General features: G+C 44.3%; 1 protein-coding gene across 1 annotated transcript; it reads right to left on the reverse strand.

Moving 5' to 3' along the window:
- Positions 1 to 311: 311 nt before the first annotated feature.
- On the reverse strand, positions 312 to 4,127 carry LOC100773433 (peroxisomal succinyl-coenzyme A thioesterase). The gene is made up of 3 exons (XM_027418468.2): positions 3,671 to 4,127; positions 2,385 to 2,587; positions 312 to 978 (listed from the first exon to the last, which is right to left on the reverse strand). Exons 1-3 carry the CDS (start codon positions 4,125 to 4,127, stop codon positions 373 to 375), a joined length of 1,266 nt encoding a protein of 421 aa, XP_027274269.1. The 3' UTR covers positions 312 to 372.
- Positions 4,128 to 18,718: the final 14,591 nt, after the last annotated feature.

Genomic DNA, 18,718 nt, shown 5'->3' on the forward strand with positions numbered 1-18,718 from the left:
GCTTCCTGTACATAGTAAGTTCCAGGCCAGCCAGAGCCACACAATGAGATCCTGCCTCAAAAAACAGTACAGGGAAGCAAAAACAACCAGAACCACCAACAAAACCCTCAACTTAGGAAAAAGCATACATTTTCGTAAGGTGTTGCTTTTTTAAAAAAACTTTATTCATTGTGTCATATGTATCTAAATCTTTCACAAGCACATGCTATGTGAATAAAATACTATATTAACTAAAAACTTATCCAGTGACCTATAAACCACAATGCCCTCAAACATGAGTTTAATGTTATCCAGCAGAAAACTGATTCACCTAAAGTTACTGAACATCAAGATTTGGCCTTAACTCTACCATATCAGCAACAGACAAATGTGCTACAATCTAGAGGAAGCTCTGCTCTGGGTATTGTCCAAGTGCTTGCCAAAGAAGGATAGAATTTGCTTCCAAGCATCTACCTGGGCTTTAGAGTGAGCCCTGACCTCCCCTCCCCAGATCACAGCTTTGTTCACTATTTTGTGCAGAGAAGCTGGGCACATGGGGAAGTAAGGAGGCTCAATGTAATGCCCAGTCCCAGGGTACAAGATGACCTGGGGCCTTTGCTTTCCGTGAGCCTGTAACCGTTCCGAAGCTATCTGAGTGTACAACTCACTCCTCCAACAGTGATCATCCTGACCGGCAATGAAGAGGATGGGCCCCTTGGCCTTCTCTATGGGAATCATACTGGGGTTCTCACAGCCTCCTACAATATCATTCCGTATATCCACAATGTCCAGAATGCCAGAGAAAGCCACCTTAGTTCTCCTCAGGTCATGGCCCAATGGTGGTATCATTGTCTGCTTGTAGTGTATGTGTCTATTTCCACTGAATGCAGAGCCATTGATGGAGACTGTGGCTGAGACATTCTTCAAGAATGAAGCCATGGAGAGGCAAAGATCAGCTCCCAGAGAAAGTCCCAGAAGCCCAATGTCTGGGCCTTTTACCTAGGAGAAAAGACATGAGAGTCAAAAATGTATCCAGTTAGGTGTAATGGAACATGCCTATGATCTCAGCACTGGGCAGGTGGAGGCATGAGTATCGGAGTTCAAAGTCAGTCAGCTACATGGCCAGGTTCAACAATCTCAAAGAATCAAAGAGAAAGAAAATAAAAAAAGAGAGAGAGCTGAGGGGATGGCTGGGAGAATAGAAGTGCTTGCTGCCAAATCTGATGACCCAAGTTCAAATCCTGGGACTACAAGGTGGAAGAGAACTGACTCTTCCAAGTAGTCCTCTTTTTCCATGTGTGTGCAGTGGAACATGTACACCCCAAAAAAGTTACTAAAAAAAACTTACCAAGCAACCAAAAATGCAACTAGAAGGGCTGGAGAAATGGCTCACTGATCAAAAGCACTGGTTGTTTTTCCAGGGGACTCTGGTTTAATTCCCAGCACCCAAATGTCAGCTCATAACCGTCCATAACTCCAGTTCCAGGGATCTGTTGCCCTCTCCTGGCCTCTGGGGAGATTACATGAATGTGGTGCTCAGACACACATGCAGGCCATACCCCCATACACATACAAGTAAATACATCTTTTTTTTTTAATGCAACTGGAAAGACTGCCAGCTCCACTCTCCACATCAGCTTGCAGAAGATCTTTTTCTTTTTAAAATAGTACTCCTTTTTAAGGTAGAATTTTGTTGTTTGTCCAGGTTAGCCTTAAATTCTCAATCCTCCTGCCTCAGCCTCCACCATGAGAGCATGAGTGACTGTCTAAATACTGAATATCTACTAAATCCATGGCAAACAAACCTACCTGCGCAGTCACATTTAGGAATTGGTTATAAATGCTGAGCCATGGGAGCCTGTCACTTTCAAGACCTCATTCGCAGTGATCCTGAACCAAGCCTTTATTTGGCTGTGTACTGAATCATTCAGATAAAGCTCTGACCCAAAATTTGTGTTTCCTCCAACTCTATCCAAGTAATACTGGAAAATGATTAACTTCCTAGAAACAGAAACTTCAAAGTCCAACTTAGTAGTTAACCTCTGAAAAGGGTAGTCAAGTTGTGATTTCCTAAATTTGAGAGGAAATTTAAGGTTATAAAGCCAGCATGCTAGGCTAACAATGAAAGCCTAATGTTCATGACAAAAGGAGTTTATTATTATGAAATTTCACATGGTTTTTTATGAAGAATTCCCCCACCAAGAAGCTATGTGATGGAGAAAGGGAAAATATGAGATGCTCAAAGTCAAGGAAGTTTCCCAGAGAAACTTCCTCTATTGAACAAAGATCAGAGTAGCCTCAGTACACCTGCTGCAGGTGACCACCTCTGTAGATATTCCCAGATGACCTGGGGCCTTTGCTTTCTGTGAGCCTGAAACCATTCCGAGGCAAGAGGAGAGGAGAACCTGGGGGTGTTGACGCATGTAGCTCACTGCTTCTTCAAAGTAATCCATTTCTATGATGTTGAAATCCGTAGGGAGATCTTCAAAGCCATAAAAAGCCAGAGCCAATGTAGCAAAGCCATGGCCAGCCACAAGGCTGGCTCGGTATTCCAACAAGCCCCCTCCAACACCGTAGACATCGATGATCCCTGGGAAGGGTCCTTCTCCTACAGAGGGGAAAATGACAGAGCAAAGGCATCATGCAACTCAAAGAATTTGTCTCTTTTTAAGAAACCTTTCTAAATTGTTAGTTGGTTTCTATGAATCCAGGGTTTCACTGCTGAGTGAAAACACACACAAGAGCTTTAGAGTAAGAAAAATCTAACCAATCTTATCCTCTTACGAAATCCAAACTATAACCCAAGAGCCACAGAAGGACATAAATTTACCTGAAACATTGAAAGGTGCCTTTTGTGTGTGGTTTTGTATGTAAATCAATTGTACAGTTCTAGGGGGTTTAATGCTATAAATAATACCATTCAAAAGGCTGGGCATTGATAAAGGATTCTGTGACAAGCTATTTGCATACTTGTACAAATCAGTTGTACCTTTGGGTAAGGAGTGCATTTTGGAAGGAGGTGCATTTTGGAAGGAGGACTCGCAAGATATAGACTGTCCACTCTTAGTGCTCTGCTGGAGGCTGCAGAGAATGGGAAGTGGGTACTGGAGAGATGGGCACAGTGGTTGAGAGCCTTCCCTGTGCTTGCAGAGGACAGGAGTTCATTTCCCAGCGCCCAGGACTGGGGCTCAGAAGCACCTGTCACTCCAGGTCATGGGATTCTGATGCTCTCTTCTGACCACCCAGGAGCACCAGCATGTACACATGAGTAAATATAAAGTTAAAGCAACAAGAAAAACATCCATTGATGCAACGTTGGATGTCCTGTGGCATTAACCCGAGAGAGGGAGAGAGAGAGAGAGCGAGAGAGAGAGAAAGAGAGAGAGAGAGAGAGAGAGAGAGAGAGAGAGAGAGAGGACAAAAAAGAGGCTGATTCTTGGTAAGGAAGGCACTGAAGTCTGAAGTGTGATCTGTGGTGGGAATGGACATGAAGAATTGGAGAAGGGGCTGTGTGTATCAAGGACAAAAGAAAAAGGCAATGTGCCAGTCTCCTTCCCTGTCTATTATTTTTTTCTAACCATGATTCCTGGGGAGATCTGCGGGGTAGTGAACTGTAGAACTTCCTAGAAGTCCAGCCCCTGGTAGAGACACAGGCTGCGGGCTGGCGCTCCTCTACTACCGACTCACCCACCTGGAGGCAGGAAGAGCGTGGCGCGCACACGGCCCTCGCGCACGGGCACGCGCCGCACCCCGGGAGCCATGAAGTGACGCTCGTGCACCGCGCGCGCCAGCAGCCGCCCGCCGTCGGGCTCGTGGCCGTCCAGCACCTCCAGCTCCACCACGAAGGGCGTCTGCACGTCGCGCTTGATCAGGCGCCAGAATGGCCGTTCGGGCTCCAGAGCCCAGAGCAGCCCCATGGGCTCGATCCCGGCGAAGCTGCCGCCCAGCGCGGGCGCGCGCACCAGGTCCAGGCCGCCGTGGTCGTCGGCGCGGTAGCGCGCGTGGGCGCGGAAGAGCGCGCCTTTCTCGTCTCGCAGGGCCGCGCGCAGCGTGACGGGCTGCTCGGGGCCCAGGCCGTGCACGGAGATGCCCAGCGGCTCGTCCCAGCAGCTGCGGCCCGCGGGCTCCAGGCTCAGCGTCACCGCCATCGGAGCTCAGAGGCCGCGGGCAGCGCCACGTGAGTCCGGAGCGGAGCCTGGCCTGCTGTGGAGCCGACCTAGTCGGCCTCTAGGACCCAGACAAGGGAGGGACAGGAAACCGAGGTCTGTCAGCAGTTTGGGCCATGGAGGCCCAATGGATTCTGCTTCTCGCCACTCCCACGTGGTGTTGTGAAAATGATTGGTGATGACATCAAGTGAATTAATCAAGGCAAAGTCCGATCCTTCCATGGGTTCAGCAGCTTTCCAAAAATCTAAAACAAAACCGACAGCAAGAACTTTGTAATAAACTATAACTTTCTGCCATTTCGGTCTTAAGACTAAACCCTCCATGGATACTACAGCCCCCAGACAGAAACTACGCAGATTGAGAAAGGCGGCTGTATTTTATTGGTCGCGGCTCTCTAAATGAACAGAACTAATAGGGTGAGCGAAGACGGACAGACACACACAAGCATGGGTTTTTATGAGTGGCTTACAGGTTGTGATTCGAGTAGTCTGACAATGGCTATGTGCCACAGAAAAGTCAAGGACCTGGTAGCTAGCTGTTGAGGCCACAAGACTTGATGTCTCAGCTGTCCCAGTGTGGTGCTGGAGTGGTCCCAGTGTGGTCCCTGGGAAGCACTAGAGAGCTGCGGTTTTCAGGCCACGTTGGAATCCTGAAGAAATTGGTTCTAACTCCAGTGAAGGACTGGCTCAGGGACAGGCTAGGTGAACTTGCCGCTGAAAATGAGGGCAAGCAGGCAAAACACAAAAGCTCACTTCTCCCACTTCCTTCAGGGTGAGCTGCGGCCAGAAGGTGTAGCCCAGATTTAGGGTGGGTCTTATGACATCGAAAGATCCGGATTTAGGGTGGTTTTCCCACCTCAAATAATCCAATCAAGAAAAATCCCTCACAGGTGTGCTCTGCTGCATGGCGTTTAGTTGATTCCAGATGTGGTCAAGTTGAGAGCCAAGGCCAGCCAAACAGTGGCTGCTCCTTCCTTGTCCCAGTGCCCAGATACAATGACATACAAATGGCTCTCTGGTACAGGAGGGAAAGGCCTCTGAGGTGAACCCACAAATCCTAAGGGGAGATCTAGGGATTAAGCAGGTGTCAAGAGGGCCATAGGAAATTCTCTGAGGGGAAGTTGGCTTCATCCAAAGTCCAGTGACCTGATAAAATGGCAGAGATGTATGAGTGAGTTGTGAAGCTATCTGGCTCTGGTTTAGGACACTTGTTGACATCCTACTATAAGACAGATGTTTGAATTGAAAAATCCTGAAGCAAGAGTGCAAAGGTAAGTCCCTGGCTGCCAACTGAGGCAAAGTTCTGTCTGTGTGGAAAATGTATTGGGAGTGAAAAGGGTGTCTGCCTGAGTAACGTCAATAAAAGGGTTAGATGGAAATGATGGGAACCATTGTTTCAGACAAGTCACTGTGCTGGGAGCTAACAGACCAAACTAAGTGTAGAAAAGTTATCTGCATTGAGATTCCAGTTGTCAAACTGAACTGAATTATTCCTTGAGAAACAGGAGAGAGAACGCCGGAGGCCCTAAATGGGAATCAGGTGATATCCCAATGGAGTTCAGTGTGATTTTTTTCCTTCCAAGGTTAATCCTATTGTCTTTACATTAAGTAACCTGAAGTTAAGCATTCTGGTACTTTTTTCTGTCTACCTGACTAAAAAAATACTTTTAAAATGACAAAACCTGTTTTCATTCTTTATTTTTGCTTTTATTAGACTATCTGTAAAACCTACCTCTTCTGCCCAACTGATGGGAACACAGTAAAGTGTGGCCTGGTTCCAGAGAATAAAGCTAATTTATATCTTTCAACTGTTGTAAGTTGTTTTGTGACAAAAAGGATACTATCAGACTGATTTTGAGATCTCTTATAAACACACAAAGTTATGCTCCCCCCTCGTGTGTTTATGTTGGGAGGAGGCATGTGTGTGATGTGTGAGTGTGCATGCATTGTCCACTTGTGTGTGCAGAGGCCAGAGGCTGGTGTCATTGTCTTTCTAGAGAGCTCCACTTTGAATGCTGAGGCAGGTTCCCTCACTGAACCTGAGGTCTGGCCATCTTCCTCTGGGATCCCCTGTTTTTGCATCTGGAGTTCTGGGCCTTACATGAGGCTGAATTCCACTCCTCACAATCTCACTGTAGGGCACTATCCACTGAGATATTTTTCCAGCCCTGCCAGCCTCTATTAAATCAAGACCATTTGCTTTTCTGTGACTCTGAGATAACATCTATGGTATTCAAATTTTCTGTTAAACCAATTGAGAGTTAAAGGGACCAGCTAGAGAAGGGACTCTGGCCTTGTCCTCTGTTATATATCTGTAGAATGAATGACACAAAAGAGCAATACGGTTCCCTTTTAGTAGTGTCTTACCACTGAATAAATGTTTTCCTCTCAAAGAGACTCCACATCAGCTCTCTGTCAATGGTAATCCCAGATGTGGATATGTCCTGTGATATGTAAGATCTCAGCACTGTGTGTGGGAAGTCTGATGAGTTATAGAGATCGACACCATGTATGCAAGATTTGTGAGGCTGAAAAATATTGTCAGAATAAAGAGGCCACAAGAACAGTAACATGCAGTAATCTCTAAGAGTGACGACAGCACCCTAGAGGACCTTTAGTCTTGTGCCCAACTTGTCTGCCTGCCTCAGATCCTTCCCTTCTGTATCCTCAAACACAGCTTTTAAAAAAAATGGAAGTTTCTAGGCCCAAGCCACTGGTCATAACAATTTCTCCGGAGCAAACTGGTGGTGCATTTATTATTTGGGTCTTTTCCTGTGAAACTAAATTAATCCCAATATGGAGAATAAGACTACTACCACAGTCTGAGTCAAATTTGAAGCAAGCTTGATTTTTTTTTAATAGGGTTGCACCCAAGAGTTGGCTAGTGATTGCCTCGTAAGTTGGGTTAAAGAAAGCAACCCCAAATCCTTTTCTTGGGCCCCTTTTAAGAAGTAAAATCATGAGTAGTTTTACAGAAGAGAGTCAATGGGGCAATATAGGGAAATACAGAAAAATATTTTTAAAAATATCGAATGGTCACCATGTGATTAGGGAGGGGATGGGTACTCTCAAAATTAAATCAAGGTCATGGGTTGGGGAAGGTCAGGTTCCAGGAAAGAGAGCAACTCAGCTCTTACAGTAAATAGAAACTTATTTTTAATATAGCGTAATGGCTCCTGCCTTCAAAATGGACTCAGGCAGGTTCCTCAGCTCCTCATCCTCCATTTTATTGTTTCTTTTCTTTTTTCTTTTTGGTTTTGGTTTTTGTGACAGGATTTCTTTGTGTAGTTCTGACTGTCCAGGCTAGCCTTGAACTTAAAAAGATCTGCCTGCCTCTGCCTCCTAGTGGGTGCTGGGATTAAAGGCATGTGCCAACACCTCCAGGCTTCTTCTTGTTTTCTCTTTGTGGTGTTGGAGATTGAACCTATGGCCTCAAGCATTCTAGGCAAGGCTTTACTACTGAGTTACCCAGCTCTCACACCTACTCTTTAAGGGAAGATATATGAATCAGCTTTGCATGCCTGTGACAAACCAAGCTACAGAGGGGAAAGGTTATTTTAGCTCCTGGCTTCAGAGGTCTCATTCCACAGTAGTTTGGCTTTATTGCTTTGAGTCTGTGGTAAGACAGAACACCATTGCAGGGCACACAGGGCAGAGCAGAGCTGCCCCCTGCATGGCAGCTGGGAAGCAGAGTGACAGGAGGGGCAGATCTCCCTCAAGTGGCCTCACTTCTCCCATCCATCAGGCCCACCTCCTAAAGGTTGCACCACCTCCTAATAGTGCCACAGACTGGAAAACAAGCCTTTACCATGCGGCCTTTGGAGGACATCTGAGAGCCAAACACAATACAGGGGTGGAGAAATAGCTCAGTGGTTGAAAGCATTTGTTCCTCTCACAGAGGACCCAGGATGGGGTCCCCAGCACACACATGGTGTGGCTCATTATCATTTGTAACTCCAGTTTTAGGGGCTCTGATGCCTCTTCTGACCTCCCAAAGCCCCAGGCAAGCATGTGGTACACAGACATCCATGTAGGCAAAACCCTCACAAAATCAAATACATAAACCTTAAAAACAAAATAAAAAGCATCAAACACAATAGGAAGGTTGCCTATGTGAAGGACAGTTAATTAAAATGAAAATTTTCAAAACAACCACTGGCATTCTGGGTACAAAAGTCTTGTCATTATCCTAATGGGACCCTGTTGACTCACTTTCCAGAACCTTGATCTTTAAGTCACCTAGTTGAGAGTTTGCCAAGACCTTTGCCCCTGTTTCAGCTGATACACAGGTTAAGAGATTAAAAGTTTCATGGACCATTGATTACTTATGCAATTTTATTGAATAGCCAATAAACATTGCTGCACAGCTTGGCCATGGATCTGTTACGTAATCAGAACAAAACACTGACATAAAATGTATTATTTGCTGGATTACCTATCTGTTATGTATCTTTGTGTCTACAAAATCCTATAATTTAGGGTCACAAAAATATCCATACTCCTCAAACACAGGAACAGAGCATCTAATCTGTAATATCACATTCAAGGACTTGGAGTGTGAATCAACAGTAGAACCCTACCTGGCAAGAACAAAGATCTGAGTTCATCCCCCAGGACCACAAATCAGTAATAAATATAATAAATGTCTTTTTTAAAGCTATTGATGGACCAGCCTGATTCTTAGGATAACAAGCCATTTTGTTATAAGGTCAGAATAAGTTGTTTTTGTTTGCTACAAAATTCAAGTTTGACTCACACATACGCTATCCTAATAAGATAAGGTGTTTTGTCAAGGAAACTTGAGATATCCTGCCAAGATGATCAGTCAAATAATCTAATCTTCCCTCTGCTTCTGTAAAATTAGCCTGCACAATCTTTATGTTACAAAAATCCCCAGTTTACACTTTTTCCCCTTAAAAGGAGGCATGTACTCTCAAATCCCACTTTGGAGAGTCAGTCCTATGTATAGCAAATAAAACTTGCCTATTTGGCTTTGATTTGGGTGGTGCTTTCTGTTCCTTCTCAATGGGGTCAGCACTATACCACATCCAAGTCTCTCTTTAACAACCTCTGCTCTTAAGTTCACACTGGCCACTGTGTCCTGCCTTTCTCCTGGAAGGCTTCAATAAAATAGGATACTTGAAGGATAGGCTCCAAAGCTACACAGGGAAACCCTGTCTTGAAAAAACAAAAACAAACAAAAACCAAAACCAAAACCAAAACAAAAAAAAAGGATACTTGAATATTCCCTGTGATTTCTGAGTATTTAATGTTTTCCTTAAAAGTTGAAATGTTGTGGAACATTTCAAGGTAAAATTCAAGGAACCCATCCCCAGCCTCACCATAGTTCTAGGAAGGATAGATGCACAGGAATGTGACTGTGAGTTCCTTGTAGCCACCCTCTCCTGTGCCATGACCCACATCTTGATACCTAACGTGCCCACCCATGATGCCCTAATGCAGCGTCTCCCCTTTCTCTTGCAGTAGTGGAAAGGAATGCTGATATCACACAGCAGCAAGTGTCAGCAGAAACAAAAATGTCTGAGAGTCTACAATGCATAATGCTTGCTTTGGTAACCAAGCAGGATTGAAATGTGGATCTATGTATGAATATATTCCAGGCAGGACCAAGTTTTTAGGGGAAATGGGGAGAATTATATGAGATAATTTGGAACAATTATTCTTACTCACACAGACTGATCACTAAACAAAGATCAGGGGGAATCAGTTCACAGTAGAATGGAGAGCTGCTGGACAGACATTCTTAGCAAGTTATTGGTAGTAGTAGTGTTTATTCTGGGTTTATTCTGTCTGAGGTTTCAGGGGCCTTAAAGTTCTGTCTGACTCTTAGGATAGATAGTATTAGGCTGGTGTGTGTGAGAGTCCTTTCTTTGTGACCCTGGCATTGTGTAAATATACATTTTGTTTTGTTAGAACTGACAAAAGCAACTCTAACTGGGTTCTGAGCATTTTCACATTCCTCCAATTGATGGAGCTCATTTCTATGAAAACACCAGTGATCAAGCCTGTGGTTCTTTGTTAGGCTTGACTGCCTGCCATGGGCAGGATGGACCTGCTCTGGTCCAATGTGTTCTCATGTCAGGGTGAAGTGACTTGTAGTGAGAGATCTAACTACGCACCCGTGGTGCTGACCATGCCCCTTTGGGCATCCTCACAGGTGCATACGTGAGCGTGTGGGGTTGGGGACAGGCTTGCTCTCTCTGGCTTCTGGTCAGGTCACAGGGAACAGCCTGGGAGGATCCTTGGAGCTGGAACCTGTGGTGGTCACCCACCTCTTGTGTAAGTGCATTCTCCCCAAATAAACTTCATGTAACCTTCACTGAGTCTAGTGAATCTTGATTCCCACTCAGTAGTGACTGTTGACTGATGGCCAATGTAAAAAACCTATATAGCTTTATTGTAATGCACAAAAAAGGAGGTTTAGGAGTGGTTCTCAGCCAAATTGATCTGGATCTATTTGCAAGCAGTTGTCAGTTGAAAATAGCTTCTCCTCACTGCCCCCTCCAGACAGGGTTCCTCTGTGTAGCCCTGGCTGTCCTGGAACTCACTCAATAGCCCAGGCTGACCTTGAACTCAGAGATCCACCTTCCTCTGCCTCCCAAGTGATTAAAGGTGTGTGCCACCATCACCCAGCTGATCTGTAAATTCAACTTTAGCTGTTTTTTAGGTAATGGTCATCTCTCTGGTGGTTTGAATGAGATTTTCCCCAAAGGTTTCTGTATTTTCACTCTTGGTCCCTAGTTGGTGCTGCTTTGGGGAGGTCTAGTATGTATAACCATTTTGAAAAAAAAAAATGTCACTGGGGTGGCCCTTGAGGTTCCAAACCTTGTACTGCTCCCAGAGTCTTTCTCTCTGCTTCATGCTTGTGGTTCAAGATGTGAGGTCTCTACACTGAGTTCCTGACACCATGCCTGCCACTTGCTGTCATGATGGACTCTTACTCCTCTGGAACCCTAACCCAAACAACCTCTTCCTTCTGTAAGGGGTTACTGGTTGCCTCGGTCATGCTGTTTTGTCAGAGCAACAGGGAAGTAACTAATATAATCTCTAAACACTGGGCCAATGTTATTTCCGTAGGAGTTGTATGTTCACATACTTTTTTTTTTTTCCGAGACAGGGTTTCTCTGTGGCTTTGGAGCCTGTCCTGGAACTCACTGTGTAGACCAGGCTGGCCTCGAACTCACAGAGTTCTACCTGCCTCTGTCTCCTGAGTGCTGGGATTAAAGGCATGTGTCACCACAACCCAGCTTTGTTTACAGACTTTTAATAGATGTGAACAAAGCCAAGAAGAGCACACCAAATCCACCTTTCTTCATACATTTTACTTGAGAACTTAGTGTTAAGGTTAACAAACTAAATAAAACGGCCAAGGAATAGGGTGAGTTGGGTTGTGAACACACAGCTGTGCTCTTATATATGCAGTTCTCAGTTTCCCAGATTCAGTATGGGCTGTCATTGACAGGGCAGATGTTCCCTTATATAAAGAACTAATATGGGATCCCTCACTGGGATGACTATGAGTGTGTTATGGAGAGATGGCAATGGTATGGTTTGAACCCAAGTGTATTTGGGGTATTGTCAGTGTTGCCCACTAGATGGCAGAGTAAAGGATTCCATAGGCCAGTGGAGTTATGTGCAGTAGCTAGTGACTGAAGTTTTAAATGTGTCACTATCCATGTGAACAAAAGATAACAATATACAGAGAAAAGAGTAAGAGACAGAGAGTCTCTATCATGTGGGTCATGTGATGTCAGTGCAGGGAATGGTGGCACACACAACCATCAGTCTTCCTGACTCAGTAACCTGATGTAGATAACCCCCCAAGACATGCCGAGAGGCCGATCTCCCAGGTGACTCTAGAGCTCATCAAGTTGACCGTTACTATCCACTGGCCAGCAAGCCAATCTTTACCAGAAGCAGAAGCAGACACTGCCTGCTGTACCAGGCAGAAGCTCATGGCTCTCCAAAGTTTTGGGGGGGTGGCCCCAGTGTCTAGTGTCAAGCTGTTGTATTCATTTCATTCCTTCCACCCTGCATCACCTCCTCCCTGATTTGCAGGTTTAGAGTGTTACCCTTTTCCCATAGGTTGCCCCCCCCAGAATTGGCTTGAGCTAGAAATTATTAATTTCTTCTTGATGTTGCCCCAAAGTGTTGTGTGGTGTCTCATTACTGTCTGTTGCCAACATCACCCGTTATCTCAGGTTTAAGATAATCTGTGTTTTGAGAGGAAGTCTTTTTTTAAGAGCTCGCACAATTCTCATCTTAAGCTATGTCCACAGCTCTACTGCTTGCAAGCTATGGTAACGGTTTTGTGCACCTACCCTTTTCCCGGCTTTTCCATACATATATAACTTCTATGGAACACTGGGATAGAGATAATTTGGAGAAAGGGTCATTAAGAGCAAACTCTGGCTGGGTGTGGTGGCACACACCATTAATCCCAGCACTCAGGAGGCAGCGACAGGTGGATCTCTGTGAGTTCAAAGACAACCTGAACTACAGAGTGAGTTCCAGAAAAGCCAGAGCCACACAGTCTTGAATAACAACAACAAAAAAGCAAAATCTAGACTTTCATCTTCTTCTTCAGGAAAACTGGTTGAATAGACTTTGTGATTTCCAATGTAATTTTCTTATGACAAAAATGTCACCCAAAAGAATGGATCCAGCAACCCAAGAGCAGTTTATATAGAGGAAGCAGCAGTGTAGAGTCTGTGCTCAGTAGTCTCAGCTTTGGAAGGGGCCAGGTATTTGTGGGCTTCCCATTTTCCTGTTTTGAATAGGAATACCAGTTGGAGTTACCTTATTCTTCTTCAACCATAGGCTTATGGATTGTGTTCTTAGGGATAGTTTACTCATTTCACAAGTATCCAGAGAAGAAGGATGGTACTCAGAGAGCTGTGTCCAAGGGACCATTTTGAGAAACCCCATCTAAACCTGAGCCTGGGAAGATGAGAAGCTCTTGGACCTGGAGGAACATAGTGCTCTGATGGAGGAGGGATAGGTATATTTTGGACCTGGAGGAGCACGGTGCTCTCATGGAGGAGGGATAGGTATATTTTGCATGTAGAAGGAAATAATAGGGCTAGATACAGCCTATTTTTCCAATTCACATGCTTGTTTAGAATCTAGTCACTCTCCCTTTAGGAGTTATATTTTGCTCTCCTTGAACTTGTGTTGATCTTTGTAACTGCCTTGACCATCAGAATATGGCCAGAGTGATGCTTAGGAGGTCCCAAAGCTAGGACAAAGGGACACTGTGCTATTCTGCATTATAGTCATAGAATGTTCACTTGGAACTCAGCCTGAGTAGCCAGTGACAAGGTCCAGGTGGGTTCCCACCTAATTCACAGACCAGTTTGAACTCTAAATTGACTCTAAGCCAACACCAACCTCTCTGTCGTCAAAGGAGACCCTTCGCCTACCAGTCAAATGGCCCCACTGATGTCACTTAGAGGACATTCATCCCTACTGTCTTGTATAATTTAATGTCTTTTTAAAAAGTGGTTTTTGTTTTAAACAACTTTACCTACACATGCTTTGTCACACAGTAATAGACAGCTGAAACAAACCCCAAACAAGTCACCTAAAAAAATGAATGCTAATTTATTTTGTTTACAGTTTCACACTTTAGACAAGGATTATCTGAAATAGCCCTTCCTTGCTCCAAGGAATTTGAAGTTGACTAGGAAGAGTCAAGTGATTGGAGCTAGACTCATCTGGAGTTTTTCTCACTCCCGTTACTTGATGCATTGTCTCAGCTCAGTTGGGAGAGTCACAAGTGTACCTACAATTGCCCATGCTCTGTGGGTTTATTATTATTTTATAATTCAATTATATGTATACCGGCTGTTTTGCCTGTATGTATGTCTGTGTACCACAGCATGCCTGGTGCCCTTGGAGGTCAGAAGAGGGCATTGGATCCCCTGGAACTGGAGTTACAGACAGTTGAGAGCTGTCATGTGGGTGGCCACTAGCTCTTCATATATGAATACCCAAAAATCTCATAAGATTTCCTCTCCTACTGCAACTGCTCATCTACAAACCTAAACATACGATGAGAATGGGGAGAAAGGGTACAAAATGAGAAACATATTGGTGTTTTATTCTGTATATTTGGAGTGGTGATCATCCAGTTTCCACAGCACCCTGTGGAGGTCAGAGGGCTCAAGGGATCGAAATGCCTCGGCTTCCAGGGAAGGTACCTTTACCAGCCTATCCGACTCTCTGGCACTGTGGTTGTGGGAAATGGAAGCTTTGTAAAGGGTATTAGGGCCTCTAAGATGTTTTCAAGATTTGTTTATGTATAAAATTATTTCAAAGTAAAAGCTTGAGAATAGTGAATAACTGGACACAACACTCTCTGGGAGCGAAGTCTGCACAGGGGATTTTCGGTACTGTCTGTCCATGTTGCAGGGTTGTCAGAACCCGTCAACCATAGATTCTTCCTCCTGCACGACCTCAATACTGACTTGCCCTGTGGGTGAAGGTTTATAGGGATTTGCATGGTCATGAACTTGTGTCTAAATTATCCTGAAATTCATGAGGATGCTTTTGTTCCAGGCCTCTGGACTTGGGGCTCCAGTGTCTTCACAGGAATCTGATACTGAAATATGAAATAGAGGTCCTTTGTCTCTCTCTTTACGTAGCCTCATCCTTTGTCCTTAAAGGAGGTCACTGCAATCCAGAGAGGTTAGCTACATGGAAGGTCTGATTTCCCACACAGCCAGCCTGGGCACAAAAATATTATCCTGCCGAGCCTGCTGTTGGCTCACTTCCCAGAGCTTTAAGCAGAAGTTACCCAGTTGAGAGTTTGCCATGAACTTTACCCTACTTTTAACTCACCCGCCCATTGGGGAGGGTAACTCTATCAGGTGCTGCGCTGGTGACTTTGTCACTGATATAATGTTAGCAAATCACAAGGAAGTCTGACCAGGTACTAGGGTCAAGCATTTGTTACATGAACAGAGTGGAACGTTGGCTTCCCTAGTTCTGTGCTCACTACCAACACCACCGTCTCCCAGCAAACACTGGGAGCATTCAGAAATAGGATATGAATCTTTGTGGGGAATGGAGTGCCAGCTGTCTCATTTTAGTGAAGAGAAAACTGTGTGATGGAACAGCCCGCCTCAATCTGATTTGAAGACCTCCTTTGAGCATCCCTGACTCCCCGACTGCAGCTGTTCTCATATCGCCCACAATCAGACTCCTGCTGACATCCACAGTCTCATCAAACAGTAGCCAGGTTCCTGATTCCCATTCCAGGAGAGTTCCCTGTAGACTTTTTCTCCTAACTCAGTCTTGTCAGTTTGTCCTTCTGCCTTCATCCTAGTGGTTCATGCAGTCTAGAACTCCCAAGGGGCAGGCTGTGTGCAGCACTGGGCATCCCACACAGTTACTGGGCCTCTTCTCAGTATCCTCAGTAGCTCTCTTAGCCTCCCCCTGCTACACCCTCTCCTCCTAGACACTCTGAGGTGTCTTATGGAGAGGGACTGAACACGCGTACCCTCTGCTTCCTCTATGAATGCAGAACTAGAATGTGGTATGGGGACACTTATTGAATGATCTCCACCTGTCTTGGACTCTTTTAGGAAAGCCCAGACAAACAGCCAGGAGTGGCTGCTTCTTCATCTTCCCATACGAAATTTTAAAATTTTAGATCTCCCCAGCGAGATCTTTGTCTCATATTACTATGGGTTTCAACTATTCTACACCCCACTCCTTCGAGGCTAATCTGTAACCATTTGGATCTGTGCATTTACCTGGAGAAAGCTTCCTTCTTCTAGCCTTACCTTTAGATGAGTTTCTATTGGCAATGAAGCCAGGAAGATGTTCACCTTGAGATGGCAGACAGAAAACACAAAGCCAATGGTACCTTTCCAGTCTTGACAGTTTGTGGTGGAAAGTTCTGATCCCATGTTGACCACTGGCAGAGAGCAATGTTTTGTTTTTTTTTTTTTTCTTCCTCAAGACAGGGTTTCTCTGTGTAACAGCACTGGCTGTCCTGAAACTCACTCTAAACCAGGCTGGCCTCGAGAGCAATTTTAATCAAGACTTTTCCAAGTCAGGTCACTCATTCCTTGCAGGGTAATGGAAAAGCTGATCTCTTTTGGATTTCTGGTGCATTTCCCCAAGTATACACATTTAAAACATGTTTTGGTTAACTGGCAGAAAATGGGGCAAAGTAACAAATTACCTCTTCAATGTATCCATTAGAGGATATCTTGGTTGCTTCCAAGCTATGGAAACCATGAACAAAGCTTCAGTAACATTAGTTTGCATTTGTGTGGACATAAATTTGGGTAAACACCATGGGTTGTGCTTGCTGGATCATAAGGTGGGGGTGACAAGCCCACTTCTGAAATGGACGTACCCATCTGCATCCCTACCAGCAATGACAGTTTTTGTCGTTCATGGTTGTGGATATTTGGTGCTCTCTGTGTTTTAGATTTTAGTTACCTTAAATTCCTATCCCCTTAGTTTTCTTTATAGTTTTATTGTGCCTGATCCCTGGCTTTTCTATTATTATTATTTTGCCAGAAATTAAAATTTACACAGAGAGAAGACTCCCCTTGAACTTAACCGGTTTGCCTTTACTGGAATTTGAATTTTTATGAATATGTCTAACTTTAAAATAGAATAGTATCTTGGGGCTGGAGAGATGACTCCACAGTTAAGAGCACTCATTTGGTCTCGCAGAGGTCCTGGATTTGGTTCCCAGAACCCACATGGTGGCTCCCAACCATCTAGAACTCCAGCTCCAGGGGATCCGATGCCCTCTTCTGACCCACAAGGGCACCAGGTATACAATAGGGGGCACATACATATGTGTAGACAAAACACTCATGCACACAAAAGTAAATAAATCTAAAAAATTAAAAGTAACATTTCTATATGGTATGATCTATACAATATAATTTGTTTCTGTGTTTGGGAGATATCCCTGAAGCTTTTCACTACCAATATTAGCTGGTTTTGCAACATTTTCATTATTCAGGAAGAAACTCTGCCTATTACTAGTCACTTCCTATTCACCCAAAATTCTCTCTGTGTACTGACTGACACATAAAACCATTAATTTGTTTTCTCTCTATATTAGTTTTTTTCTGTATGTTTGTTATAAAAGCAAGACTATAAGATGTAATCTTTTGTATCTGGTTTCTGTGACTTACAAAGGTGCTGGGGACCCCAACACGTTATCCCCCCCAGCCCCTGGATATGCAGCTACTACTCTTTTGGGAGGTTGGCAGGGGAGACAGGGTCTCACTGTCTGTTTAGCTCTGGCTAGCCTGGAATACACTAAGTGGACCAGGCTAGCCTTGAACAATTTGGGTTGGCCTACTTTTTAGCTATCGTGAACATTTGTTTGTAAGTTTTTGTATGGCTATATGTTCTCATTTCTCTTGCAGGACTTGAATAGCTTGCCTTTCTCTTAGGACTGGAATAGCTGGGTCATGTGACAAAACTGTACTTAACTCTGGAGAATCACGCTAGACCTCATCAACAGTGTGTGCTGATTGTCTTTTTATTGTTGCATTGTAAGAATTCTTTTCTTTTCCCATTTTATGGGGACTGGAGTAATGACTCAGTAGCTAAGAGCATAGGCTCTGCTTCCAGATGATCTGGGTTCAGTTCCCAGCACCTACAAACATCTGTAACTACAGTTCCAGAGGATCAATGCCTTCTTCTGGCTTCTATGGGCACTACACTCACTTGGTGCATAAACATACATGCAGGTAAAACAACCATACCCCTGAAATAATACAATAAAACAATTTTTTAAAAAGATATGTGTGTAAGAGAGAGGGAGAAGAGGAAAGAGAAAGAGAGAGAAAGACAGAGAGACAGAGAGAGAGAGAGAGAGAGAGAGAGAGAGAGAGAGAGAGAGAAGGGAGAGCATGCTATATCATGAGTGTTGAGGTCAGAGAACAACTTTATGGAATCACTTCCCTCCTTCTACGTTTTCATGATTTTCAGGGATTGAACTCAGGTCACCATGTGAGCACTTGACCTGCTGCTCACTCTTCCAAGACAAGCGATAAAACTTCTTCAACATAATACTATGACATACATAATTTAGTCTATTTAACAGTATGATTGACATGAAGACCTGTGTCTTAGGCAGACACTTTCCCAAAAGAGCCATATCAGCCTGGTACTTAAAGGAAAACAGCTTTGTTACCAGTGACGAAATCTGAGATCTCAGAGGAAAATTAGAATTTAGGAAATCTTGCATGCCCTTAACATCAGCTTCATAGCTTCAGACATGTATGCTAGGTTTTGTGTTGTCTTTTTTCCTTTGAGGCAGGGTTTTCTCTGTGTAGTCCTGGATGTCCTGGAACTCATTCCGTAGACAAGGCTGGCCTCAAACTCACAGGGATCTTGCCTGCCTCTGCCTCCTGAGTGCTGGGATTAAAGGCCTGGGATCACCACCCTGGCTACACATGTTTTTTTTTTTTTTTTTTAATGATATCAGTATTTATTTTTTCTCTTAATTATATCAAAAATGTATATTAGTTAATGTGAATTTGATGCCTGTAATGAGATGTTTCAGG

This window comes from Cricetulus griseus, chromosome 5 (assembly GCF_003668045.3).
Source record: "Cricetulus griseus strain 17A/GY chromosome 5, alternate assembly CriGri-PICRH-1.0, whole genome shotgun sequence".
Taxonomy (NCBI): domain Eukaryota; kingdom Metazoa; phylum Chordata; class Mammalia; order Rodentia; family Cricetidae; genus Cricetulus; species Cricetulus griseus.

Bases quoted from the DNA above. Each gene is read 5' to 3' on its own strand.
- LOC100773433 (XM_027418468.2), bottom strand. From the start codon at position 4,127: ATGGCGGTGACGCTGAGCCTGGAGCCCGCGGGCCGCAGCTGCTGGGAC. The intron at 2,588-3,670 runs GTGGGTGAGTCG...TCCCCTCTGTAG, and splicing joins CACGCTCTTCCTGCCTCCAG to GAGAAGGACCCTTCCCAGGG. The intron at 979-2,384 runs GTTCTCCTCTCC...CTTTTCTCCTAG, and splicing joins ACATGCGTCAACACCCCCAG to GTAAAAGGCCCAGACATTGG.